The sequence below is a fragment of the Podarcis liolepis genome (genome assembly GCF_965112155.1).
Source record: "Podarcis liolepis genome assembly, chromosome: 14".
NCBI classification, from domain to species: domain Eukaryota; kingdom Metazoa; phylum Chordata; class Lepidosauria; order Squamata; family Lacertidae; genus Podarcis; species Podarcis liolepis.
In genome coordinates this window covers 15,709,531-15,732,788 of record NC_139569.1, presented here as the reverse complement: position 1 = coordinate 15,732,788, position 23,258 = coordinate 15,709,531, and the positions used below count along the sequence as shown (strand labels likewise).

General features: G+C 44.8%; 1 protein-coding gene across 1 annotated transcript in view; it reads right to left on the bottom strand.

The window, feature by feature from the left end:
* The window catches only part of LOC310692813 (uncharacterized protein), a 105,536-nt gene that overhangs the window by 63,488 nt on the left and 18,790 nt on the right, over positions 1-23,258 (bottom strand). Inside the window, exons 9-22 of the mRNA XM_083474107.1 lie at positions 21,260-21,363; positions 19,713-19,878; positions 18,292-18,474; positions 17,403-17,555; positions 16,986-17,130; positions 15,653-15,811; positions 12,275-12,393; positions 11,299-11,547; positions 8,430-8,585; positions 6,977-7,161; positions 5,112-5,294; positions 4,571-4,662; positions 2,680-2,852; positions 185-344 (exon numbers count right to left, since the gene is read on the bottom strand). Coding sequence (XP_083330233.1) covers positions 185-344; positions 2,680-2,852; positions 4,571-4,662; positions 5,112-5,294; positions 6,977-7,161; positions 8,430-8,585; positions 11,299-11,547; positions 12,275-12,393; positions 15,653-15,811; positions 16,986-17,130; positions 17,403-17,555; positions 18,292-18,474; positions 19,713-19,878; positions 21,260-21,363 — 2,227 coding nt within the window. The remainder of the gene's footprint in view (positions 1-184; positions 345-2,679; positions 2,853-4,570; positions 4,663-5,111; positions 5,295-6,976; positions 7,162-8,429; positions 8,586-11,298; positions 11,548-12,274; positions 12,394-15,652; positions 15,812-16,985; positions 17,131-17,402; positions 17,556-18,291; positions 18,475-19,712; positions 19,879-21,259; positions 21,364-23,258) is intronic.

Here is a 23,258-nt window from a genome sequence, read left to right as displayed (position 1 = left end):
AGGACATTATGGAGGGAACAGTAGTGCGTGAGTCCGTGCTAATTATCGTATCCAAGGTAAAATTCATGATCTCTTCTCCTAGTGAGTGACCTAAGCCTTACATATACCTCTGTCACAGTGGGAGAGACAACACATTTTAAATGGAATTCAACAGCCTTTGAAGGGGTGGTGGTGAGACTCTTACCATTCACTTGCATTTTTTTCTTGGGGTGGATAAATTCAATTCTGAATTTCTTTTGAGGGATATTTAAATGGAAGTTGATAGCAACCTCCCTTTTCAGCTCGGATTTTGGAGTCCCTATAAAGAAATGCAGGCCAGCTTCACTTGGGATCCAGGAACCTTTCTGGGAAGAAAAAGAATAACTACAATTAGCACTACTGCTCTTACTAGTACAGTGGTGCCTCGCAAGATGAAAAGAATCCGTTCTGTGATTCTCTTCGTCTAGCGGTTTTTTCGTCTTGCGAAGCAAGCCCATTGACAGATTAGCGGATTAGCGCTATTAGCGCTATTAGCGGCTTATCTGCTGATCGGATCAGCTGATAAGCGGCTTAGCGGCTTAGAAAAAGGGGGGAGAGGAAAAAACCCCGCAGGAACTCGCAAGACATTGTCGTCTTGCGAAGCAAGCCCATAGGAAATTCGTCTAGCGAAGCACCTCCAAAATGGAAAACTCTTTCGTCTAGCGAGTTTTCCGTCTTGCGAGGCATTCGTCTTGCGGGGCACCACTGTAACGCCTGCAGTAGAACTGTTGGGAGTTGGGGACATGGCAGTTCTTGCATACCTGTGGCTAACTTGCTCTTTTTGGCTTATAGAGGAGGGGTGAAGAATCTGTGACCCTCCAGATGGCTAGCTTAAGCCCATTAATTTCAATGACTTTATTCTGAGTAGAACTTAGTCAGATACGGCTGTCTGGTCATTCTGGCAATGTGATATTGTTTGGGCCCCTTTTATGTATGGAGGGGGCTACTGTATCTGTATTATGGGAAGGAAACAATGCATTGGTGATGTGCGCGCATCAGCTTTGTTGAGAGAAAATGTGCATGGTTAAGTGGAGCCTATGGTGTTGGGGGGAGGAGAGGTGAGGGGTGCTGCCCTCCTCAAGGTTATGGGTGCTCTAGAGGAGGAGAGTGGTCAGGCACCTGATCCGCTATTAATTCAAGCTGGGGTTTGTCAAATAATTTTTCCTAAGGAATTAGAAACTGCCAATTTTATCTGCAGGAGCTTCAGAAAGATTCATTGTCGGAATGAGCTTTTCCCCGGGAGTTGTGTGTATGGTGTGGTTGCAATTGTTTTGTATGTGATTTTGTAAACTTGCATTAGTATAATATAGAGATGCTATTTGGATATATTTGGATCAGTTTGTGGTGTAAACTAACTTTGGTCTGATCCAGCAGGCTGCATCTTAACTCCTTATGCTCATTGCCCCTGTTATGGCGTTAGCAAAAGGACTGTGCTCTTTGTGATGCAATCATAAAACACAGTATATACAGAGGCTATCCTATGAAGCTGCAGTTATGATAGGTACCGTATTTTTCGCTCTATAAGATGCACCAGACCACAAGACGCACCTAGTTTTTAGAGGAGGAAAACAAGAAAAAAAATAAATTCTGAATCACAGAAGCCAGAACAACAAGAGGGATTGCTGCACAGCAAAAGCAGCGATCCCTCTTGCTGTTCTGGCTTCTGGGATAGCTGCACAGCCTGCATTCGCTCCATAAGATGCACACACATTTCCCCTTACTTTTTAGGAGGGAAAAAGTGAGTCTTATAGAGCAAAAAATACAGTAGGTAGTGTTGCCATATTTCAAACAGTGAAAATACAGACAGAAAAGTTGTTGAGCTTTCTTGGGCAAAAGTGCACTTTTTTGCTGTTTTTGAGCTAATTTTTATCAAAAATTGGCAAAAACAGCACTGCCAACATGGGCTGCCATATGTCCAGATTTTACCAGACATTTGCCCGATTTCTGCCCAGACCCTGCTAGATACAGTTGGATTCCGGATATGTCTGGGAAATCCTGGACGTATGGCAACCCTGTAGGTAGGCATCTTTCTAATAGTCTCATGCAAACGTATGGGCGGTTGTTTTAGTAATTAGTTGCACTGAGGTCCAGCACTGAGGGCCTTCTGGTGGTTCCCTCCCTGCGATAAGTGAGGTTGCAGGGAACCAGGCAGAGGGCCTTCTCGGTAGTGGTGCCTGCCCTGTGGAACGCCCTCCCATCAGATGTCAAGGAAATAAACAGCTATCTGACTTTTAAAAGACAACTGAAGGTGGCCCTGTTTAGGGAAGTTTTTAATGTCTGATGCTGCATTGTTTTTAATATTCGGTTGGAAGCCACCCAGAGTGGCTGGGGAAACCCAGCCAGATGAGCGGGGTATAAATAATAAATTATTATATAGTTGGGATTTATTTATAAATAGCACTTTCCTTTCAAGTTCTATGGGGCATTATATTGTAGCTTTATATCAGGACCTCTATGGCAAGGGGGCGGTGTCCCCTGCCTCTACTCCCCTCCCCCACTTTGCCAATTCTCAAGGACACAGGCCCTTCTTCTCTGCAGTTGCCACTACATTCTGCCCCATCTCATCGCACCAGTGAAAACATGCGCCGGCCCTCGCAGCCTGATCATTGCATGTAGAAGGAATGAGTAATACATATCCAGATTGAAGGGCGGTGTCTGAACCTGAGAAATATAATTATATGCAGCTTTCATTAAGTACTGGTACAGGCTTCGGTCTTGCTTCTTTAACGTTATGGCAAATTTTGCTGGTCCGGGAAATGGAAGAATGAAACCGCTGGTCACATCGTCAGGGGTAGAGATCTCGGAGCACAGTTGCCAGCCCAATGCCTTCGACACTGGTTGAAGGGGGGAGGGGGTAAAAGGAAGAGAATCCAAGAAAGGAGAAAGGCTGTTTTTAGGAAACTGCATTGTCAACCAATCAGTCATTCAATAATAATAATAATAATAATAATAATAATAATAATAATAATAATAAATTTTATTTATATCCTGCCCTCCCCTCTGAGCCAAGCCAGGCTCAGAGAGGCTAACAACAATAAAAGTAACACAGCATTCTAAAATCAGTTCAAAATCAAATTAATGGCAACCATTGGGCTAGAGTTCTGTGAGGATTACCAAAGGAGGGGGTCAGGCTGTGCCTTGCAGGCCCTGCGGAAAGATGTCAAGTCCCGCATTTAAATCATTTCACATTTAAATCATTTTATGTACTCTCCAATGAAGACTTATCCAGCCCTAGCTCATGCAGTTTTTTCCTTTGCCACCTTTGTCATCGCTGCTTAGGTGCCACTTTCAAAAATAAAAGTTCTGGTGCTTATCTGACACCTTCCAATACAAAGAATTAATCTGGCTAATTTGTCATGTTCCGGTCTTCTATCAGAACATTAGAAGAGGCCCCTGGATCAGGCCAGAGCCAAACTAGTGCAGCATCCTGGAGTGGCCAACCGAATGTCTATGGTGAGCCCACAAGCAAAACCTGAGCCCTAAAGTACCCTCTCCACTTTTGATTCCCAGTAGCTGGCCTTGAGAGGCATACTGTCTCTGACTATGCAAGTAGAACACAGTCACAGGGTTAGCAGCTCACCCTCCATGATTCCTTTCACACTTTCATCCTGTACAGGTCTTACTGCTTTCCTGGTTTACGGTCTTCAAACAAAAACATCTTGGAGGTCCCGGGCCACAGGAAGGTTAGGCTGACCTCAACAAGAGCCAGGGCTTTTTTGGCTGTGGCTCCAATCTGGTGGAACGCTGTGTCACAAGAGACTAGGGCCCTGCGGGACTTTACATCTTTCTGCAGGGACTGCAAGACAGAGCTGCTCCACCAGGCCTTTGGCCAAGGCACAGTCTGACCCCCTCCTTTGGTAATCCTCACAGAACTCTAGACCAATGGTTGCCAGTAATTTGATTCTGAATTGATTTTAGAATGTTGTGTTACTTTTACTGTTGTTAGCTGCTTTGAGCCTGGCTTCGGGTGGGGAGGGCGAAATAGAAATAAAATTATTATTATTATTATTATTATTATTATTATTATTATTATTATTAATTGACTTGTTTTTAATCTTCTCATATATTTTGTTACGGTTGCCTATTTCCATCCATTTTGTGCCACTCAGGACACATTTTTTAATGGAAATATCGGGTGTAAACTTGATAAAGAAAAAGATGAAGCTGGTAAAGGGAATTAGCAGGAGGGAATGGGTTCAGAGGATGCCTGGATAGCTCAGTTGGTAGAGCATGTGACTCTTAATCTCAGGGTTGCCTCACATTGGGCAAAGGACTCCTGCATTGCAAGGGATTGGGCTACATGATCTTCGTGGTCCCTTTCAACTCTATGCTTTCTAAACTGCATTCATCTCAGGCATCAGTTTGCCGTAAATCTGTATTCATTATTCCTCATACACACTCTCTGCTGCTAACCCTTGTTTGCAGAATTTCCATTTTCTGCAAGCAAAATTTGGGGGGACGTTTAGCTCCTGAAGGAACGTGCTCCCAATGATAGTTAAGAGCAAGGCGACAACTGGTTGCTATATATTAGACGTAAATGATAAAAACCTACCTTCCTCACTTGTGCACGATCTAGTCTCGCTATGGCTTGGGAAACCATGAGCGGTTTCCATTTCATCCATGGTCATCGCATACAGTTCAGAGCTGTAAAAAAGAAGCAAAGACAGCACAATTCAATCCAAGGAAGACAACATCATGTGGTTATTATTATTATTATTATTATTATTATTATTATTATTATTATTTACAATGGATTTAAGGAAGGGACAAGAGTTCAGAGGTAGGGCATACGATTTGTATGCAAAAGATCTCAGGTTTGACCCCCAGTTTTAAGAAAAACTAATTTGAAAACAAGAATGGGAAAGAGTGAACTAGGATGGTTGCACTCGTGGAATCTCCAAGCCAGCACTTGGAGTGAAGACCAGAAACATGTTGCATCAGGGCATCCATTAATTAATTTTCCAAAGTTTTCTAGCCTTCACTGGGGGGGACCATACAGAACTCAAATGCAGATATTTGCATGGGAAAGAAAAAAGCATTTAAGAAAATTATCATTCAGATCCTAGAATATGAGGACATGGGCATTACTTTACCTGAAATAAACCATCTCCATAGATTCTTCGGGAGTGTTCAGAAAAACCTTAACCTCTTTCCCCTTTTTCACTTGGATCCCTCCATCAAGGCTGGCTGAGGACCTTAATCCAGTTGACCAGCTCAAGCCAGTTTCCCCCAGAGTTCCCACAGTTCCCATTTGGGCAGAAATCTGAAAGACAGCACTACCAAGAAGCACAGGGAGAAACAGGTTGCATGGTCAAGAGCGGCATCTTTGCTTTAGGGCTGCATCTGCCTGCTATTCCCTCCTCCCAACATGGGGGAAATCACCCCGTGAGGACTGAGTATGCTCAGCAAGCACAGTGTGCTGACAAAGTGTTGGAGATGAAAAGGGAAGAGGAGAAATGGAATGGCGTTTCTGAGACCCTGGAAAGAAGCACTTGACCATGCAGGGCCCCACTTTTAATGTATGGTAGCAGAATGGATAGAGTTTGCTCCTTGGTTGTGAGCACAGGGGTGTTTTCATCTGCGAAATCCTAGAGGGTATGCTGGTGGACTACCTCTGTAAAATGTTAGGACATTGGTTGGTAGGATCAGGTTCAAGGTGCTGGTTTTAACCTTTAAAGCCCTATACGGCCTAGGACCCTCGTACCTACGGGACCGCCTCTCCTGGTATGTCCCACGGAGGACCTTACAGTCTTCAAACAAAAACATCTTGGAGATCCTGGGCCACAGGGGGGTTAGGCTGGCCTCAACCAGAGCCAGGGCTTTTTCGGCTGTGGCCCCGATCTGGTGGAATGCTCTGTCACAAGAGACTAGGGCCCTGTGGGACTTGACATCTTTCCGCAGGGCCTGCAAGACAGAGCTGTTCCACCAGGCCTTTGGCCAAGGCACAGTCTGACCCCTTCCTTTGGTAATCCTCACAGAACTCTAGCCCAATGGTTGCCATGAATTTGATTTTGAATTGATTTTAAAATGAATTGATTTTAGAATGTTGTGTTACTTTTATTGTTGTTAGCCGCTCTGATCCCGGCTTCGGTTGGGGAGGGCGAGATATAAATAAAATTATTTTATTATTATTATTATTACCAGATTCTGCCTCTGGACATTACCAGAGACAGCCATGTATATCAACAGGTAAAATCAAGTGTCAGGGACTGGCTGGAGGCAGAGGAGTGGTGAGAGGCACCAGCTGGGGAAACCCCTAGGGAACCCCTGAAGGAAAAAGGCTGGGAGCCAGGGGATTGGTGGTGGGACGATAATGAGTGGTCAGAGGGAGAAGAGGGAGCAGATTGGGGGGAGGAGGAAGTGTTGGAAGCAGAAGAGGCAACAGGGTTTAGTGAGCAGGAAGGCGCTGGGGCAGAGAGCAGTACAGATTTGGAGGCGGAAGCAGAGGCTGGAGAGGAAGAGGGCCAAGAGGCAGTGATGAGGCAGGCTGCTGAAGTAGCCAGGGGGTCTTGCTCTCCTGCTGTGACCAGCTACCCTCCTCCCTTGTCTCCCAGGACCAGAAGAGGCACGAAGAGGGAGGAGCAGAGACAGACAAGGCGACGGAATCTCAGATTGCTTGAGAGGGACCCTCAGGAGGAGGAGACTTAGGGAAATGTGGGAAGGTGGGGGCCTTCAGTCTGTACTTACAGGGGTGAGACCTACCCTAGGGGATGAGTCGCTTTGCTCACGAGGCCTGGCCTCCTGAGCTGTCTTGTTTCTTTGATGCTGTTTGCATCATGGCTGCCTGCCCCTGAAACCCACTCCTGGCATCAAGACAGAGGAAATCAAAGTGGTTCCCTAGCCTTTTACAGACCTTGATCATGGGTCTGCTTCAAAAGCTCCTTGCAAAAAGAGAGAGAGAGAGAGAGAGAGAGAGAGAGAGAGAGAGAGAGAGAGAGATTTAAAGGCAGGTTTATACCTTGGCTTGATATAGCCATTGACGAAAAAATTGCTCCGTTGTCTAAAGTCCATATTGCCTTGGATTGCTGCACTGACTGCTGCTGAGGCATTTAAAGCCAGGAGGATGGGCAAACCCGAGATTGCTGGAAACAGCAGTTCCTCTGTGGCCAAACTCAACCTCTTATTGAACTGGACTTCTTGACCCTGTTGGAAATGGTTACATAAAAACATAAAATGGTAGTGCAATGATATCCACGATGGCTAAGCACTTGTTTGTTGGCACAATTACCATCGCCAGTACTGGCACTATACAACAGCAAGCCAACAAATGCTTTGGGCCCTACGGGACTATAGTTACATAGACCAGGCATAGGCCAACTTGGCCCTCCAGATGTTTTGGAACTACAACTCCCATCATCCCTAGCTAACAGGACCAGTGGTCAGGGATGATGGGAGTTGTAGTCCCAAAACATCTGGAGGGCGAGTTTGCCTATGCCTGACACACATTTATCGCTCACCTTTCCTTCAAGGCAGCATGCATGGCTCTTCAACTAGTGGTGCTGTCAGAGCAGGATATGGGGGCAGATGTCCAGGACCCACACAGCAAAATGGCAGGTAGGTTCCCAAATGCAGCAAGGGGGCTTATTACATTCTGACATAATCTAAAGAGCCCCTCCCCACCAAAAGACCATCAAGTCCAGAATATAAAGCTACCTAACCATGTGCTCTGTCAACCCTCTCATTGTGTTTTTAAAACTATCCTGTGAGGTTGGCTAGACAGAGAGTATGACTGGCCCAGTTCCACTGAACGTCAAGGCTGAGTGGGGATTCAAATCCGGGCTTTCTTGTTTCCAGTATGGACACTCAAACCCAGGTTCGCATAACCTCTTGCCCTCCAGTTGTTATTGGGCTTCAGTTCCCACCATCTCTGACAGAAGCACTGGTTCCAGGGGGCTGAGGCACTGTGGGCCCCCTCAGTAGGTATTTTTTAGGGGGCCTGGTCTCCCAATTGTTGGAGCAACATCAGGACGTTGTGTGATACCATGTGTGCAACATTGCAATGTTGCATGATGTGACGTTGGGCCGCCTCAATGCGCTTCAGAAAGTGGCGCCTCTGGTCTCTGAGCATAGGCCATGCTGGATGGATTTGGATTTGATATCCCGCTTTATCACTACCCGAAGGAGTCTCAAAGCGGCCAACATTCTCCTTTCCCTTCCTCCCCCACAACAAACACTCTGTGAGGTGAGTGGGGCTGAGAGACTTTAAAGAAGTGTGACTGGCCCAAGGTCACCCAGCAGCTGCATGTGGAGGAGCGGAGACACGAACTCGGTTCACCAGATTATGAGTCTACCCCTCCTAACCACTATACCACACTGGTTCTCCATGGATGGAGCTGGTGGAAGCTGGAGTCAAACATCAATGAAAGCACCAGGCCCCACTGGCCTGCTCCGACCATTCATGATTCCCTTACCTTTAGCAGTTTTACCACTAGTTCCACAAGGTTCAGGTAATAGAGTTTTGCTTGACTTCTCAGATCCCCGCAGTCCAAAACAGCAAGCTCATTCCCAAAGACTTTTATGCTCAGACTACATTTTGGTTTCTTCTTCTTTCCCATCCTTTTGGTGAACTGATGCAGAAGGAAAGAGAAAAGGGGATGGGGAGTGGTGTGTGTGAAGCAACTACATCAAACAGTGGTAGAAAGTAATTCTGAAACAAACCCCCAAAGTGATCTATTGTTAAAAAGGGATAATAATGTGTATGCAAAGTGCCAGAGATCTCGGAATGAGGACTCCGTGTCAGGGCTGAGCCAAAGGCAAGTATCAAGAGGGAGCAAGAACTGGAACCAAGGAATAGGCTAAAAACACACCAGTTAGGAAACTGTCATTACTCAGGAAGAGCCCTTGCTACCTGTATTGCCTCAGTCCAAGAATGACTCAGAGGACTCCGGCTCAGAAGGCCTACAGCCAGAGTCTCCCTTGTTTTCTCAGAGTAAACAACTGCTAAATCAGGCTGTGGTCTTTAATACGAAGAACTTCCTCTCCACAAGGGCAGAACAAGCCCTGGAGACAAAGCTAAGAAGGCTCAGCCTGAGAAGGAGTGTTGCTGAAGCAATATGTGAAGCATACTGTAATGTGTATGGGTTGCTCGTGCGTAAGTTGCCGCCTCTCCAGGCTTTGTTACCTTGCTAAACCTTTCAGTCTGGGCAGCCCTTCACTTCGTGGCTGCCTCAGTCGCTAGCAGAATCCGTCAGTGGGCGTTTCTTAAATCTTTTCCAACATAAAAGTTGTTTGACACCCAGTCTCCTCCTACTCTCTCTGCACGGAAGTCTTCTGCGCAGGGTGAGCGTGGGTAGCGGAGGACCCATGCTTTCCCCGCTGGTGTCCGGTGAAGAGTCCTGGAGCCCTCTCGCCGATTCCCCCATCAGCCCCTCTATATCCCTGGTGTTGTGCTGATTTGCTTCCCCATCTGCGGAGCTGCCTCTCTCCCTGCTGGGCCCTTCTCCCGCATCATTTGAGAGCCTTCCCTTCGCCTCTAGCTCCGATGTCAGTTCCCTGACACATACTCCCATAATGTCCAATCAACCCTAAAAAGTGCTCACTAATGGTTCCTTGTCATCCTCAAAAAAGGTGACAAGTGAGATGCCACAGGGTTCTGTTCTGGGCCTGTTGTTATTCAGTGTCTTTATAAACGACTCGGGTGAAGGAATTGAGGGGCTGCTCATCAAATTTACAGAGGACACCAAACTGGGAAGGGTAGCTAATGCTGCAGAAGACAGAATCGGGATTCAAGATGAGCTTAACAGATTGGAGAACTGGACCCAAGCTAACAAAATGAATTTCAATGTAAGGTTCTGCACTTAGACAGGAATAGCCAGCAGCACAAAATTAAGATGGGGGACGCCTGGCTTGCCAGTAGTACATGTGAAAAGGATCTAGGGGTCTTAGCAGAGCACAAGCTTAACATGAGTCAACAGTGTGATGCAGCAGAGGAAATATAGGTAATGCTGTTCTAGGCTGCATCAACAGAAGTATAGCGTCCAGATCAAGGGAAGTAATAGTACCACTCTATTCTACCATGGTTAGACCCCATCTCAAGTACTGTGTCCAGTTCTGGGCACCATAATTTAAGAAGCATATGGACAAGCTGGAATGTGTGCAAAGGACGACGACCAAGATGGAACCAAGCCTTATGAGGAATGGTTGAGGGAGTTGGGTACATTTAGCCTGGAAAAGAGGAGATTGAGAGGAGATATGATAGCCATCTTGAAATCTATAAAGGACTGTCCCATGGAAGATGGAGCAAGCTTGTTTTCTCCTGCTCTGGAGGGTAGGACTCAACCAAATGGCTTCAAGTTGCAAGAAAGGAGATTCAGACTCAACATCAAGAAGGACTTGTTGGCAGTAAGAGCTGTTTGACACCCTTGGAAGGTGGTAGACTTTTCATTCTTGGGGGTTTCTAGGCAGAGGTTGGATGGCCATCTGTTATGGATATTTTAGCAAAGATTCCTGCATTTCAGGGAGTTGGACTAGATGACCCTTGGGATCCCTTTCAACTCTACACTTCTATGATTCTATGAATGTATTCAGCCCAAACTGTCAAAGCTGTCCAAGGTGCTCCCATTTCTACTGATGTTAGCATTTGCAATAAAACACTATGGAACATTGTGCTGTCTTGCCTTCATCTCAGAGGACTCCAGCTTGAGTGCAAAAAGCCTGAGTGCAACCAGAATCTCTCTCACTCAGTCTGAACACAGGGGTCAGCAAACTTTTCAGCAGGGGGCCAGTCCACTGTCCCTCAGACCTTATGTGGGGTCAGACTATATTTTTTTGGGGGGGGGGGGAAATGAATGAATTCCTATCCCCCACAAATAACCCAGAGATGCATTTTAAATAAAAGGACACATTCTACTCATGCAAAAACACGCTGATTCCCGGACCGTCTGTGGGCCGGATTTAGAAGGCGAATGGGCCACATCCGGCCTCTGGGCCTTAGTTTGCCTACCCATGAAACAAACAGTTGCTACACCAGGCTGGACCCCTTTAAATGAAGAAGAAGAAGAAGAAGAAGAAGAAGAAGAGTTTGGATTTGATATCCCGCCTTTCACTCCCCTTCAGGAGTCTCAAAATGAAGAGCTTCCTCTCCGCAAAAATGGATCTAGCCAAGAACACAGAACTGCAGCTTTTATTTAAGGCTCAGCCTGAGAATGTCTGTTGCTGAAGAAATATTTGAACTTAGAATATGTTCAGTCTGAATCTTGTGTGGAGCTGTCCGAGGTATCATTGTTTCTACTGAGGTTAGCACTCACAACAGAACACTATGGATTCCACATATTAAGTTACCTTTTTGGCTAACTCACTCATCTTATTGTACTGCCCACTTGGGCACTTCTGCTTTTCCTTTCTTGAGCTGGGCTTTCTTTCTTTAGATGATGGATCGTTTCTCTCAAATGTTGGTTTATTCAGAGAAGTCTTATGTCCTGTTTCAATGGGCGGTTCTGCCTTGTGGAATCTCCCTTTGGCATCTTCAGCTGGATGGAGGCCAAATAACTTTTGCACGATATCTTCCATGTTCCCTAACCGTATGGTAATCTAAGAAACGACAGGCAGTATTTAGAAGGCCATTGATAAGAACATCCCTGCACATTAGCACAAAAGGAAAAGCAATATAGCTTACTGGGTGATCCGGGTCCAATTATTTCTCTCCTAATACAGGCAACTCCCTTTTTTATGCAGCGGTTGCATTCTGGGCATTTGCACGCGTCGGTGGAGTGTGCATAAGACTGTCCTTCCCTATTACACCCCATTATGTCCTGCCCCTGTTACGCCCTCTTCTGGGTCCAAAATGAACCATGCATCAGTGGTCCCACATCAATTGAACTCATGCAAAATGAAGTGGGGGGGGAGAACATGTGCAAAATGGTTGCTGCCTGTATATATTTTCCTAAGGGTGTTGTCATGCTGCAGTTCATGTGGCCAACAGCAGATGGTGCTACAAATTACACTGGGATTACAAACTGGGCTCTCACAGCTGCTGGGCCATCACAGCAGCATTGGATGGTGGGGAGGAGGGAACTGGAGATGTTTAAACAGATGAATTTTCTTTTCATAACCAACCACTTATTTGCTAATGTTTTATTGATGTTTTAAATTCTGTTTTATGTATAACTGTCTGATTTTATTTATATTCGGATATATTTTATGGAAGTGCAAATTGCGGACATTTAAATCTGTCAATAAAAACAAACTATAAACAAATCCTATTGACACAAACTGCTCACAGAATTTAGCTATCAGTATGTTTCGGAGGGGAACTTGCCTCCAGGAGATTGATAGCCCGTCCCAGTGCATGGATGGTCAAATTCATTGCTATTGAGCGTGGGATGAAAGATGCTGGTGAAAAGATGAGCTGGGCCTCGACGTTTGTGCTTGCAGCTGCTGCAAAGTGAAAATGTCAAGATACCTGGTCAGTCAAAAGTTTTGTCACAGTTTGGTTGAGGTGGTTGGCTGTCCCACTACAAGGCTGCAGAGTACCTTTTCTTTTCTTCATTTGCTGGCTTGGGATAGCTCAGTTGGTAGAGCATGAGACTCTTAATCTCAGGGTTGTGGGTTTGAGTCCCAAGTTGGGTGAAAGATTCCTGCATTGCAGGGGGTTGGGACTACATCACCCTTGGGGTCTCTTCCAACTCTACACATCTATGATTCTATTATTCGGATGCTGCCACAAAAACAAAGTTGTGCAAAAATGTTCTAACATGTGTAACCACAGTCTGTCAGTAAAGCAGAATAAGTGCTATGTGAGCTAAATCTTAGAGCAAACAACTATTCCAGTAACCTGCTGAAATATTGCTTTGAGCTTTTTGTAATTTTTCACTATGTTTGAGGAAGTTAATAATTGTTTTCTATGTGACATTTACTGTACAAATATTATACGAAAATAAAATAAAATTGTCCAGTAGCACCTTAGAGACCAACTAAGTTTGTTCTTGGTATAAGCTTTTGTGTGCATGCACACTTCTTCAGATACGAAGAAGGGCCAGCAGTGCCCTTGAGCTCTCTCTATTGTACAAACAGGCCAAACCCTACGCCAAAGGATAAATGGACACAAATCTGACAGCAGGAATCACAAAACAGAGAAGCCAGTAGGAGAACAGTCTCCCAGGACATTCAATATAGGATCTCAAAGCTGCTGTCTTATTACAAAAGAATATCAGAAATAAACTTGAAAGAGAAGTTGCTGAATTACAACTTACCACTAAACTGAAAGGGACACAGGTGGCACTGTTGGTTAAACCACAGAGCCTAGGACTTGCCAATCAGAAGGTCGGCGGTTCGAATCCCTGCAATGTGGTGAGCTCCCGTTGCTCGGTCCCTGCTCCTGGCAACCTTGTAGTTCGAAAGCACGTCAAAGTGCAAGTAGATAAATAGGTAGCACTCTGGTGGGAAGGTAAACAGCATTTCCGTGCACTGCTCTGGTTCTCCAGAAGTGGCTTAGTCTTGCTGGCCACATGACCCGGAAGCTGTACGCCGGCTCCCTCGGCCAATAAAGCGAGATGAGCGCCGCAACCCCAGAGTCGGCCACGACTGGACCTAATGGTCAGGGGTCCCTTTACCTTTCTAAACTGAAAACTATGGAGAGACGTGGTCTGAATAGAAATATTGGATTCTTGTCTCATTACATATGCTAAAGCTATTTTTGGTCATCTGCATACTATCCCTTGCTTTTTCCTGTAGGACTAATTGCAGTCGTTAACAGTCGTCAACAGGTTTACCATACCCATTGAGCCATCACCCATCTCCTACTACCCTTCTGAGAAAACCCCACCCCACCCTCCCACTATATATAAGGGTCTGGTGACTTCTGTTTCAGTGTATCTGAAGAAGTGTGCATGCACACGAAAACTTATACCCAGAACAAACCTAGCTGGTCTCTAAGGTGCATCAGACCAACACGGTTACCTACCTGAATAAAATATTATACACTTTGTTTCATGCTCAGAAGACTCGTTGTCACAAACGTGTTAAGGGACCTCTCCCTGGCACACTTTTGAATAAAGAAGCGCTTCAGGAATGTGATGCAAAAAAATAAAATAAAATTGTCTTGCGGTTTGATTTCCACAACACTTTGTACAGGGAAAGCCAGAGGTTTTCTACATAGATCCAGAAGCACGAATTGGCAGGTGGGTCACTGTGTCTTACTGGGAGAGAGACAGGGAGCACTGGTTCGGCTTCACCAGTGCATCTGCAACACACTGATCTCTCCACTGCTTTGCCCCTTCCCCTCCTGGTAGGCATAAGCGACTCACCTACCAGGGAGCTAGCAAAGCAGGTCTGCCTCACCTGTCAGCTTCTTCCAGGACACATTCCAGCCTTGCAGTCTATGAGGGTTTGGGGTGGGGCTGTTGCATAGCTGTCAACTTTTCCCTTTTCATGCACAGAATCCTATTCGGAATAAGGGACTTTCCCTTAAAAAAAGGCAAACGTTGACAGCTATGGGCTGTTGAGTGAGGGGCGCAGTCTGGAGGCACTAGAATTGGGAAGAAAGTTAGGCCTACCCACATGCTTGTTTTCATTGTGGAGGGATTTATTTTGTATCCTAATGGGTCTGGGGGTTGAGCTGAACTGTTCAGCTCAGTGATGAGGTTGTTGGCCAACAAAAGAACTTGCTTAAGTGGTCAAATCTGCCAAACAAGTCTGGCTTTGTTACTTATAAGAGCTGGCCAAGTACAGGCCATTTGTTGCCATAGGAGCTAATGGTTGGAGACCCTTCTGGGAAAAGAGCACTTTTTGAGGAGGAAGAAAGTAATCCCCCTTTGGGGAAGGAGGATTACTTCCCCCCTCCATCCTCCCAGCCTATAGAGAGGGCTAATATAGGTTTATGTGTGAGCAGAGGCTTCAAATAAGAAGCCACATTGAAAATAGAACAACACACAAATTGAGCTGAGACCAAAAGGACTGAGTTGCTCTCTGTCAGGAACTGAAGGTCCTGGTAGTTGCCCTTGATACTTAATGAGGGGCAGAGAAGAAGTGTCTATATTGCAGAACTCTGGGAAGCATCTGGTTACTTCACTGAAAGGGAAAAGATAAGCCGAATCTTTGGGGTGGGGGAAGCTATGACTGTTTGAAGTGGTATACCACTTATTTAAATGTATAGTGCTGTGCCCTTATGTTTGATCTAGGAATATACTGCACTGATCTATAACAGTGGGCATCCACAGATTTTTTTTTTTTGTGGGGAGGGGTTAAAGTAAAAAAAGAGGATGATTTCTCACAAATATCTTTTTGTCCAGGCTTTCCCTGATCCTATTTGATGTATTTGTATCTGCAAATTCCTCTTTTATATGCTTTTATATTGGTTTTAGGTTGTACCATTAACAACAACAACATTGTACACTGATTAGAAATGTTTTAAAAATATGAATGGGTTTATCAATACTCATAAATAAATGGATGCATGAGTTAATAAATAAATGAATGAATTAAATTAAATTGAGAAATGAGAATAATTGTCTGTACATTTTGCCCTGTATCTTAGGTTCTATAAATGCTAGAAACCTACTATTTTTCAAAATGAGAGGATCTGGGGATTATCATTCATCCAAATGCTTGTGGTCTGATCTATAAAGTTAAAATTGAAGGCGTCATTGATCACTCATTCATTGTGAAGTCTATAAGGTACAGATGTTTAAAAACCTACCTGAGTGGAAGGTAACATCTGAATATGAAGAAAACTTCCATGTCTCCCCCTCAAATTCTTTGTCAATGATGTCATTAGGAAGGGAATTTTTAAGATGCTGCTTCAGTGGGTCATCTGTTTCCAGAAGTTCAGAGAGGTGACGCCAGACAAAGGAACCCACTTAAAATCAAATAAGAGACAGGTGTAAACCTAAAGAACAGGTTTGGTTTAGGGAGACATAAGCAAAACCTGCAATGTATTCTCAGATCCTAATAAGAGTTAGGAAACCAGGAAGCTGCTGAATCATTATACTGAATCCTACCATTGCTCCATCCAGCTTAGTATTGCATTGAACCCGCAACCTTCTGCATGCCAAAGCAGATGCCTGACCCACTGAGCTATGGCCCTTCCCTCTCCTTTTGAAGGTTCCTCTTCACCCTCCTCCAGGGAGGCCACGTCATACACTCCCTCTTTCCATTTGTCTTCTCCAAGTGATTCTCAACATTCAATGGCTACTGGGCATGCTCAGCTCTCAGTGGGCTGCTGCTTCCCCCGCCGCCCAGGGGTGGGCTATTTTTAATTTTTTATTACTTTTGCAAACCTCAGAGTTACTCTGGGCACGCCTATACCTTCATTTTGTTCCTTATTCGTCCCAGCTGGACTACATATCTATTAGTCCTCACCACCTGAGTTTTCTATTAGATGTAGTAATCAAGATCTGAACTCCACCATCGACCCGGAGTTCAGGGGCCAGCAGTACGAGTTGTTGTGTTCAGTGGATTACTGGATGCATGAAGCCATCTAGGCCTCTGTCATTTTTTCCACCTCTTCCATCTGACCTTGCACACCCAGAGCTTACCCTCTCTGCCATCCTGCTTCTGTTGAAGCACTGCTAATTCATTTAATTACGTACAGTGCTACCTTGGTTCTTGAACTTAATCCATTCCGGGAGTCCATTCGACTCCCGAAACCATTCAAAAATCAAGGTGTGGCTTTTGATTGGCTGCAGGAGCTTCCTGAAGCCAATCAGAAGCCAAGGAAGCCGCGTTGGATGTTCAGCTTCCGGAAAAGGTTCGCAAACCGGAACACTTACTTCTGGGTTCGCGGCATTCAGGAGCTGATTTGTTTGGGAGCCAAGCCATTCAGGAACCAAGGTACCACTGTAGTTCCTTGATGCTACAACTCTGGGCCAGCAAGGAGAGAGTCAGTGCAGGAAGCTAGGGGGAAACAGACAGGATCCCTCACCCGAATTGCCCCTCATTTTCAATAAAGTACACAAGAAAAACCCTTCTCAGAATTCCCTTGGGTAACTGTGACCAGGCTGAGGCTCAATATTTCAATGGTTGCTCCTTACCTTGGCTGGATTTCTCCTCCTGCAAAGTCCATTTAACTTGGTGAAATAATTCTTCACTTGGACATTTCATGGCCATGAGATAAGAAGCTATTCTTATTTCTACATCCTCATTGTAGGCTTGATACAGACGAACTAATGTAGCATGCTAAAAAGGAAGGAAGCAAGCAAAAGAAACAGTTCAGTTCCTCTGGGAAAGGGCCTTCTCTGTGGCAGCCCCTAAGTTTGGTGAATGCTGAAGATGAACCTCTTTACCTTGGCCTTTGACATCTGAGATATGTGCGTTTTAGGACCCGCCTACCACCATCCCTCTTGACTTGCTGCCCCAACCTGGTTCTCAGCCACATTGTGTACATCTTATTTTACCATGATACAGAGGCCAAAAATAGCACAGGAAAGCCAACCGCATATGCCACCTACGTTGGCTGCACAAGGAACACGTCGGAAGGCCTCTATGGCAGCCAGTCGGATTTCTGTAGGGTTGCTTTTCAGCATCGCACAGGAACTCAGGACGGGCACAAGACGTGCTGCTGCAAGTCCTGCATTTCCAATTGCTTTTAAAATTAGTTCCACCTGAAAATTCAAAATGAAGTTGAAATAAAGTGCCTTCTTTTAAAAAATCATTTATATCGCCCTCTCCCCCCCTAAGCAGATCAGAGCACTGCACAGCTAAAACTTTTATGGTAAACGATGGGTTCCCCAATTTCGTTTAGCTGCAGTTTAACTGTACACCTGAACCCTAAACTGTGTCTAATCTTGCCTACAGTTTATTGAAGCAAGCCAGCTTCATAAACCATGGTTTGAAGTTGGCTTCTTTCCAACAAACCATAGTTAAAATTAACCAGAGTTTGTTGGGTTTGGTTGATGATGCAAGCAGCAGTTAAGAATGCTAGGGGAAACTTGAAAGTCATAGAATCATAGAATCATAGAGTTGGAATAGACCACAAGGGCCATCAAGTCCAACCCCCTGCCAAGCAGGAAACACCATCAGAGCACTCCTGACATATGGTTGTCAAGCCTCTGCTTAAAGACCTCCAAAGAAGGAGACTCCACCACACTCCTTGGCAGCAAATTCCACTGTCGAACAGTCCTTGGGACAGAGATGCTGGAGGATGAGCGGAAGAAGGAAGAACATGAGCCCTGTAGGAGGCGATGGCTTATCATGGCTGCAATCCAAAACGGAACTTCAAAATCTGAATATTCATCTATTTTCAATAGGTGACATTTCAGTTCTACTAAAGGCTGAACAAGACATGCTGTTAAAGTGAAAACAGAAGCTGATCTTTCAAGTTGCTTCAGAACTACCTACCTGGCTGATACCTACTGACTCATGCAAGGTACATTTTCTTCCCAGGTATCCCTCCAGAATCCGCATAATGCCCCCAACGGCAGGCTCATGGTCACAGTCATTTCTCGTGGAACAGAAGTGATTTACCAGGGCAGTTATTCCTAAAAAGGCACTCTGTCTCCTTCGTGGTGACTGTAGCAGAGGCTGGAAATATGCATAAACACAGGTTTGTGGTTACAGTAAATCAGGGATGGGCAGACTTCAGGCTTGTGAAATCTACTTTAATTCAAAACTCAAGGTCCTCCGACTGGATCCAGGTATGAAATAATGGCTCAGGGAACCATCAGTAGAATGAAGGAAGATGGTGCTTCACACCTAGCTCAAGAATTTCATTATGAAAGAAGGACTCAGGTCCACTGTCCCATCACACAATATCCACTCCTGTTTTCTCCCCAGACCTGTCTTCATCTCAGCAGCTGAATCTGTTATTGCTATTAAGTAATTGGGAGTGAGAACCTACAGTATTGGCGACCCATTGCAAATCACCCAGACTACATGGCTGAAGCTGTCCTTTTTGGTATTCTCTCCACTTCTCATTTTTCAAAGATTGAGAGTTCAGTTCCCCACATTTCCACAGCAGTTTGTAATTAAAAAAAGCTCTCATGGAAATTCATCAGTGTTTTAGTGCGAATTTCTCATAATATACACAACTTTTGCATGGGATTTTGCCTCTAATGTACACATTTTTGCAAAATGCTGCCCCCAATACAATCCTTTGTTGTATGCTGCTTTCACTAATGTGTGCATTTCTATGCACACCTCACACAAGGATATGCATTTCTGAAGACAGGAGAAATGCACTTCAAAATTTGGAGAAATGTGAATTTCAAAAGATGGCTTTGTTTTGGTTTACATATCATTTCAGAATGTGCAAATCAGGGAGGTTCGCCTTTAAATGTGAAGGTGGATTTGGTTTCTTCTCCATCCCTACACTTGCACCTTGTATAAGGTGCCATGCACATCTGTGACAATCCATCATGACAACCAACCAATGGGAACTGCAACCAAAATGTTGCCGGACGAAGCGCTGCTCTTCAGAACTCCAGCCAAGTGTGAATTAAATCAGTCCACCTTTAAATGCAAACATAACTATATTTCTTCCCCATCCCTATCTTCAGTTATCCACCCAAATTCCAAGACCATAGCCAAGGGCGTATGTCCCATTCCATACATATGCATACAGTGCCTCTACAGAAATAGGGACGATTCATAGAATTGTAGAGTTGGAAGGGATCACAAGAGCCATCGAGTCAAATCCCCTGCAATGCAGGAATCTTTCACCCAAAGTAGGGCTTAAACCTGCAACCCTGGGATTAAGAGTCTCATGCTCTACAGACTGAGCTATCCAATTTGACTCAGCTAAATTTCACTTCAGTGCTTACAGCCAGAGCATCAATCATGCCTGCAGTAGGCTCAGGGATGAAGGAGAGGGACCAAAGGAATGATTCCATCTTGTCCTTGTCTACTTCTTCAGAGATTATCATCTCTTTCATCAGGACCACACAGGCTTCGGTGGCGCAGGAGGGGAGAGCGTCCACTAGAGGTTGCCTGAAAGGAACCCAAAAAGAAAAGCACATCTGATTTGACCCAAGAGGAACATAGAAAGTTGCCTAATGAGTCCCCACCACTGGTCTATCTAGATCAGTACTGCCCACACGGACTGGCAGCAGCTCTCCAGGGTTTCACGTGAGCGTTTCCACCAGCCCTACTTGGAGATACCAGGGATTGAACCTGGAGCTTTTGCGGATGCTCTACAACTGAGCTACATCATAGCCAGGATGGAAATAAATATATAGTTTTGAAGTAGTTGTATTTGTTGCTAGTTGCAGAAACATTGGGTTGCATTCAATTAACTTTTAATCAGAGTAGACACATTGAGATTAATGGACCTAAGAACATCACAACCCTTAATTCCAATGGGTTTACCCTGAATAAAAGTTAGTTGAACACACCCCATTGGCTGTTATCTTTTTCCTGAAATCTCTAAGGTGGGTGGGTCCCACAGAATGATCATGGTTCTTCCTTGAGAATGTCACAACTCTTGCTGCTGCTGTTCTTCAACCAACATGTAGGAATAACGGAGACGACGGGAGGTTGAATGCAGGTGAGCTGTGCAGAAGCATGGTGGGCAAGCATGCTCCAAGCAAGCTGCCGACTAGTTCTTCAGAGGCGCCTTTTATTTGCAGAGGTCAACAATTGGAAACAGTAGTGAAACCACCCTGAACTTAACGTATTTCCATCTAAGCACATTTCCAGCATTAGCAAATACACGTGTCAGCAGGTGTTTCCCTAAGATGTTCTCCCCGATACTTGATTACGTTTGCGTCCCCCGTCATGCTCCAGCCAAGCGTTATGTCTAGTAAACAAATCTGTGAGAGGACAAAAGGTCAGGAGGAAAACCCTGTTTTCTAGCCAAGAAGGCAAAAGTCAGGGAAAGCAGGTGCAACGCTCCTTGACATACTGTTGCATGTCTGGTGTGAGGTTTGCCTTTGCAAAGCGGAGTGTTACCTCCACACACTCCTTCACAGCTTGCATGTTCAGTGGATGAATAATTTTTCAGGCCTATTTTCAGTAACCTAGTGTAGTCCACAAACATCTGGAGGGGAAGCCCCATCCCCCCTGACCATTGGTCATGTGCACTGGAGCTGATGGGAGTTGCAATCCATCAACACTGGAAGATCACCAGGGTCTTGATGGCTGTGTAAATCATATGCAGTTCGGTGGTGTCCCTTCTTAGAACTTCTTTTTTCCAATGGATAAGTGACTGCCTCAGGCAACACAAAATACTAAATACACAGGGGTGGTACGAGTTGTAGTCAACTGGAGGGCACCAGGGACGGACAGCCTGGGTGAAAGGGGCAGAAAAGATCTTGGAGTTCAGAGCTGGCAAATCTACCCAGACCAAACAGCCATTTTGAAGCTGTCTTACCAGTTGCCTTGACACTTCGATGAAGATCCCTGCCACAGGCTCAGCAAGGCATCAGCAGAGAGAAGGCGAAGTTCAAACACCAATGCCATGAACAGGTTGGCAGACTAGAAGGAAAGGAGGACAGAAATCTGCTTCACATGTCTGATCAACCGAACTGGTTGTCTTCAGCTCCGAAACCATCACCAAAGCTTTCAGGATCTCTGCCGGAGATGGTGGCATGGATTTTCATATATATATAAATTTTATTTGGTTTTACAAATTAAAGGTTACATTCAAAGTCTTAAGCAATAAAAAGGTAGGTAAACGAAGAATTATGGTACTGGAGGAGATTCTTGAGAGTCCCATGGACTGCAAGAAGATCAAACGTATCCATTCTTAAGGAAATCAGCCCTGAGTGCTCACTGGAAGGACAGATTCTGAAAGTGAGGCTCCAATACTTTGGCCACCTCATGAGAAGAGAAGACTCCCTGGAAAAGACCCTGATGTTGGGAGAGATGGAGGGCACAAGGAGAAGGGGACGACAGAGGATGAGATGGTTGGACAGTGTTCTCGAAGCTACCAGCATGAGTTTGACCAAACTGCGGGAGGCAGTGGAAGACAGGAGGGCCTGGCGTGCTCTGGTCCATGGGGTCACGAAGAGTCGGACACGACTAAATGACTAAACAACAACAACAACAAACAAAGATTCACCTGAATCTCTGGACTTCCTCCCACCCTTTTGTGGGTTCCATTTCTAGTCCTTTTCCGCTGCTTATTTAAAGTCACTCCCATTTTTTAAGTATCCCATATAACCCCAGTTCTTGTTACACTACAAGTGTTATTCAAATCCTGCAAAAGAGTTCAATTGTTTACAGTGGTCTCCAAGGTGAATTATGAATTTCCCCCCATTTTGCATGGATTTTCATCTTGCCTGACTCAGGGGCACAGCTTTCGACAGACTGAGATGTTGTTTTGCTGCTAGTATGCATCCAGTTATAGGAGGTTGTGTTGTGGTGTGCCTATTGTATATATTGGGATACATATTTCTATGCTCCACCCAATCGCGTGGTTGTAATTTGTTGCAATTTTTAACATATTTTAAATTGTTGTGACTCACCCTAGAACCTTGGGGTGAAGAACAGGCTATTAAATTAACAACAACAATAACAACAACAAAATAAATAAATAAATAAAAGAAGGGTCATCCAGTCTAAGCCTCTGCAAAGCAGGAATGTATATAGTGAATGGTAGGTGTTTTGTATGATTAAAAGATGATAGAATGCATTAATGCTTATACTTTTAAATGTATTGTAAGCCACATGCCTTTGAATAAGAAGTAATAAGAAGTAACTAAGTAGACAGTCAAATAACTACCATCTGGAGCTCAGTACCACAAATGAAAGGCGGAAAAAGCTAAGAAGCAAGCAAAGCAAGCTGGGTTCTTTCTGAAATACTTTTGAACACGGAAAGCAATTTAAGAACAAGAATATGGCCTTCCAGACATGCAACCAACATAACCACAGAAACCCCAACAAGCTGACTGAAAAAAACTGGTCTCTGTTCTCAGTCCTAATGCTTTGGGAGATTTTAAAGGCAGCACCTTACAGTAGATTCTTCTAATCATTCTCTTTTACTAATAAAAAATAATTCGGGTGAGTGGGTGGGAAACCTACTTACTACCCTAAATATTTATTTTTCCTCTTCCTCGGCCTGTGGAACCTCTGTAATTCCAGCCAAAGTCTAAACACTGCCGTCCACCCAGCTACTCCCCGGAGGGAAGCAGCCATCTAAAAGACTTGCATTTGACAATGGGAAGGCCGTGGGATGAAAGAAAGGACTAATTGAAGAGGTGCTTCTGGGTTATTTCCTGATAAAAAGGATATTGGTAGATATTAAACTGATGCACTTATTTCCCTTCAAAGATCGCTATTTATTGACTGCCAGATGCTAGTGCTTCTAAGTGACGCAGCGGAGGCAGCGTTGGAAATGAGACCAGAAAAATGAATCTAGAACTGCACGT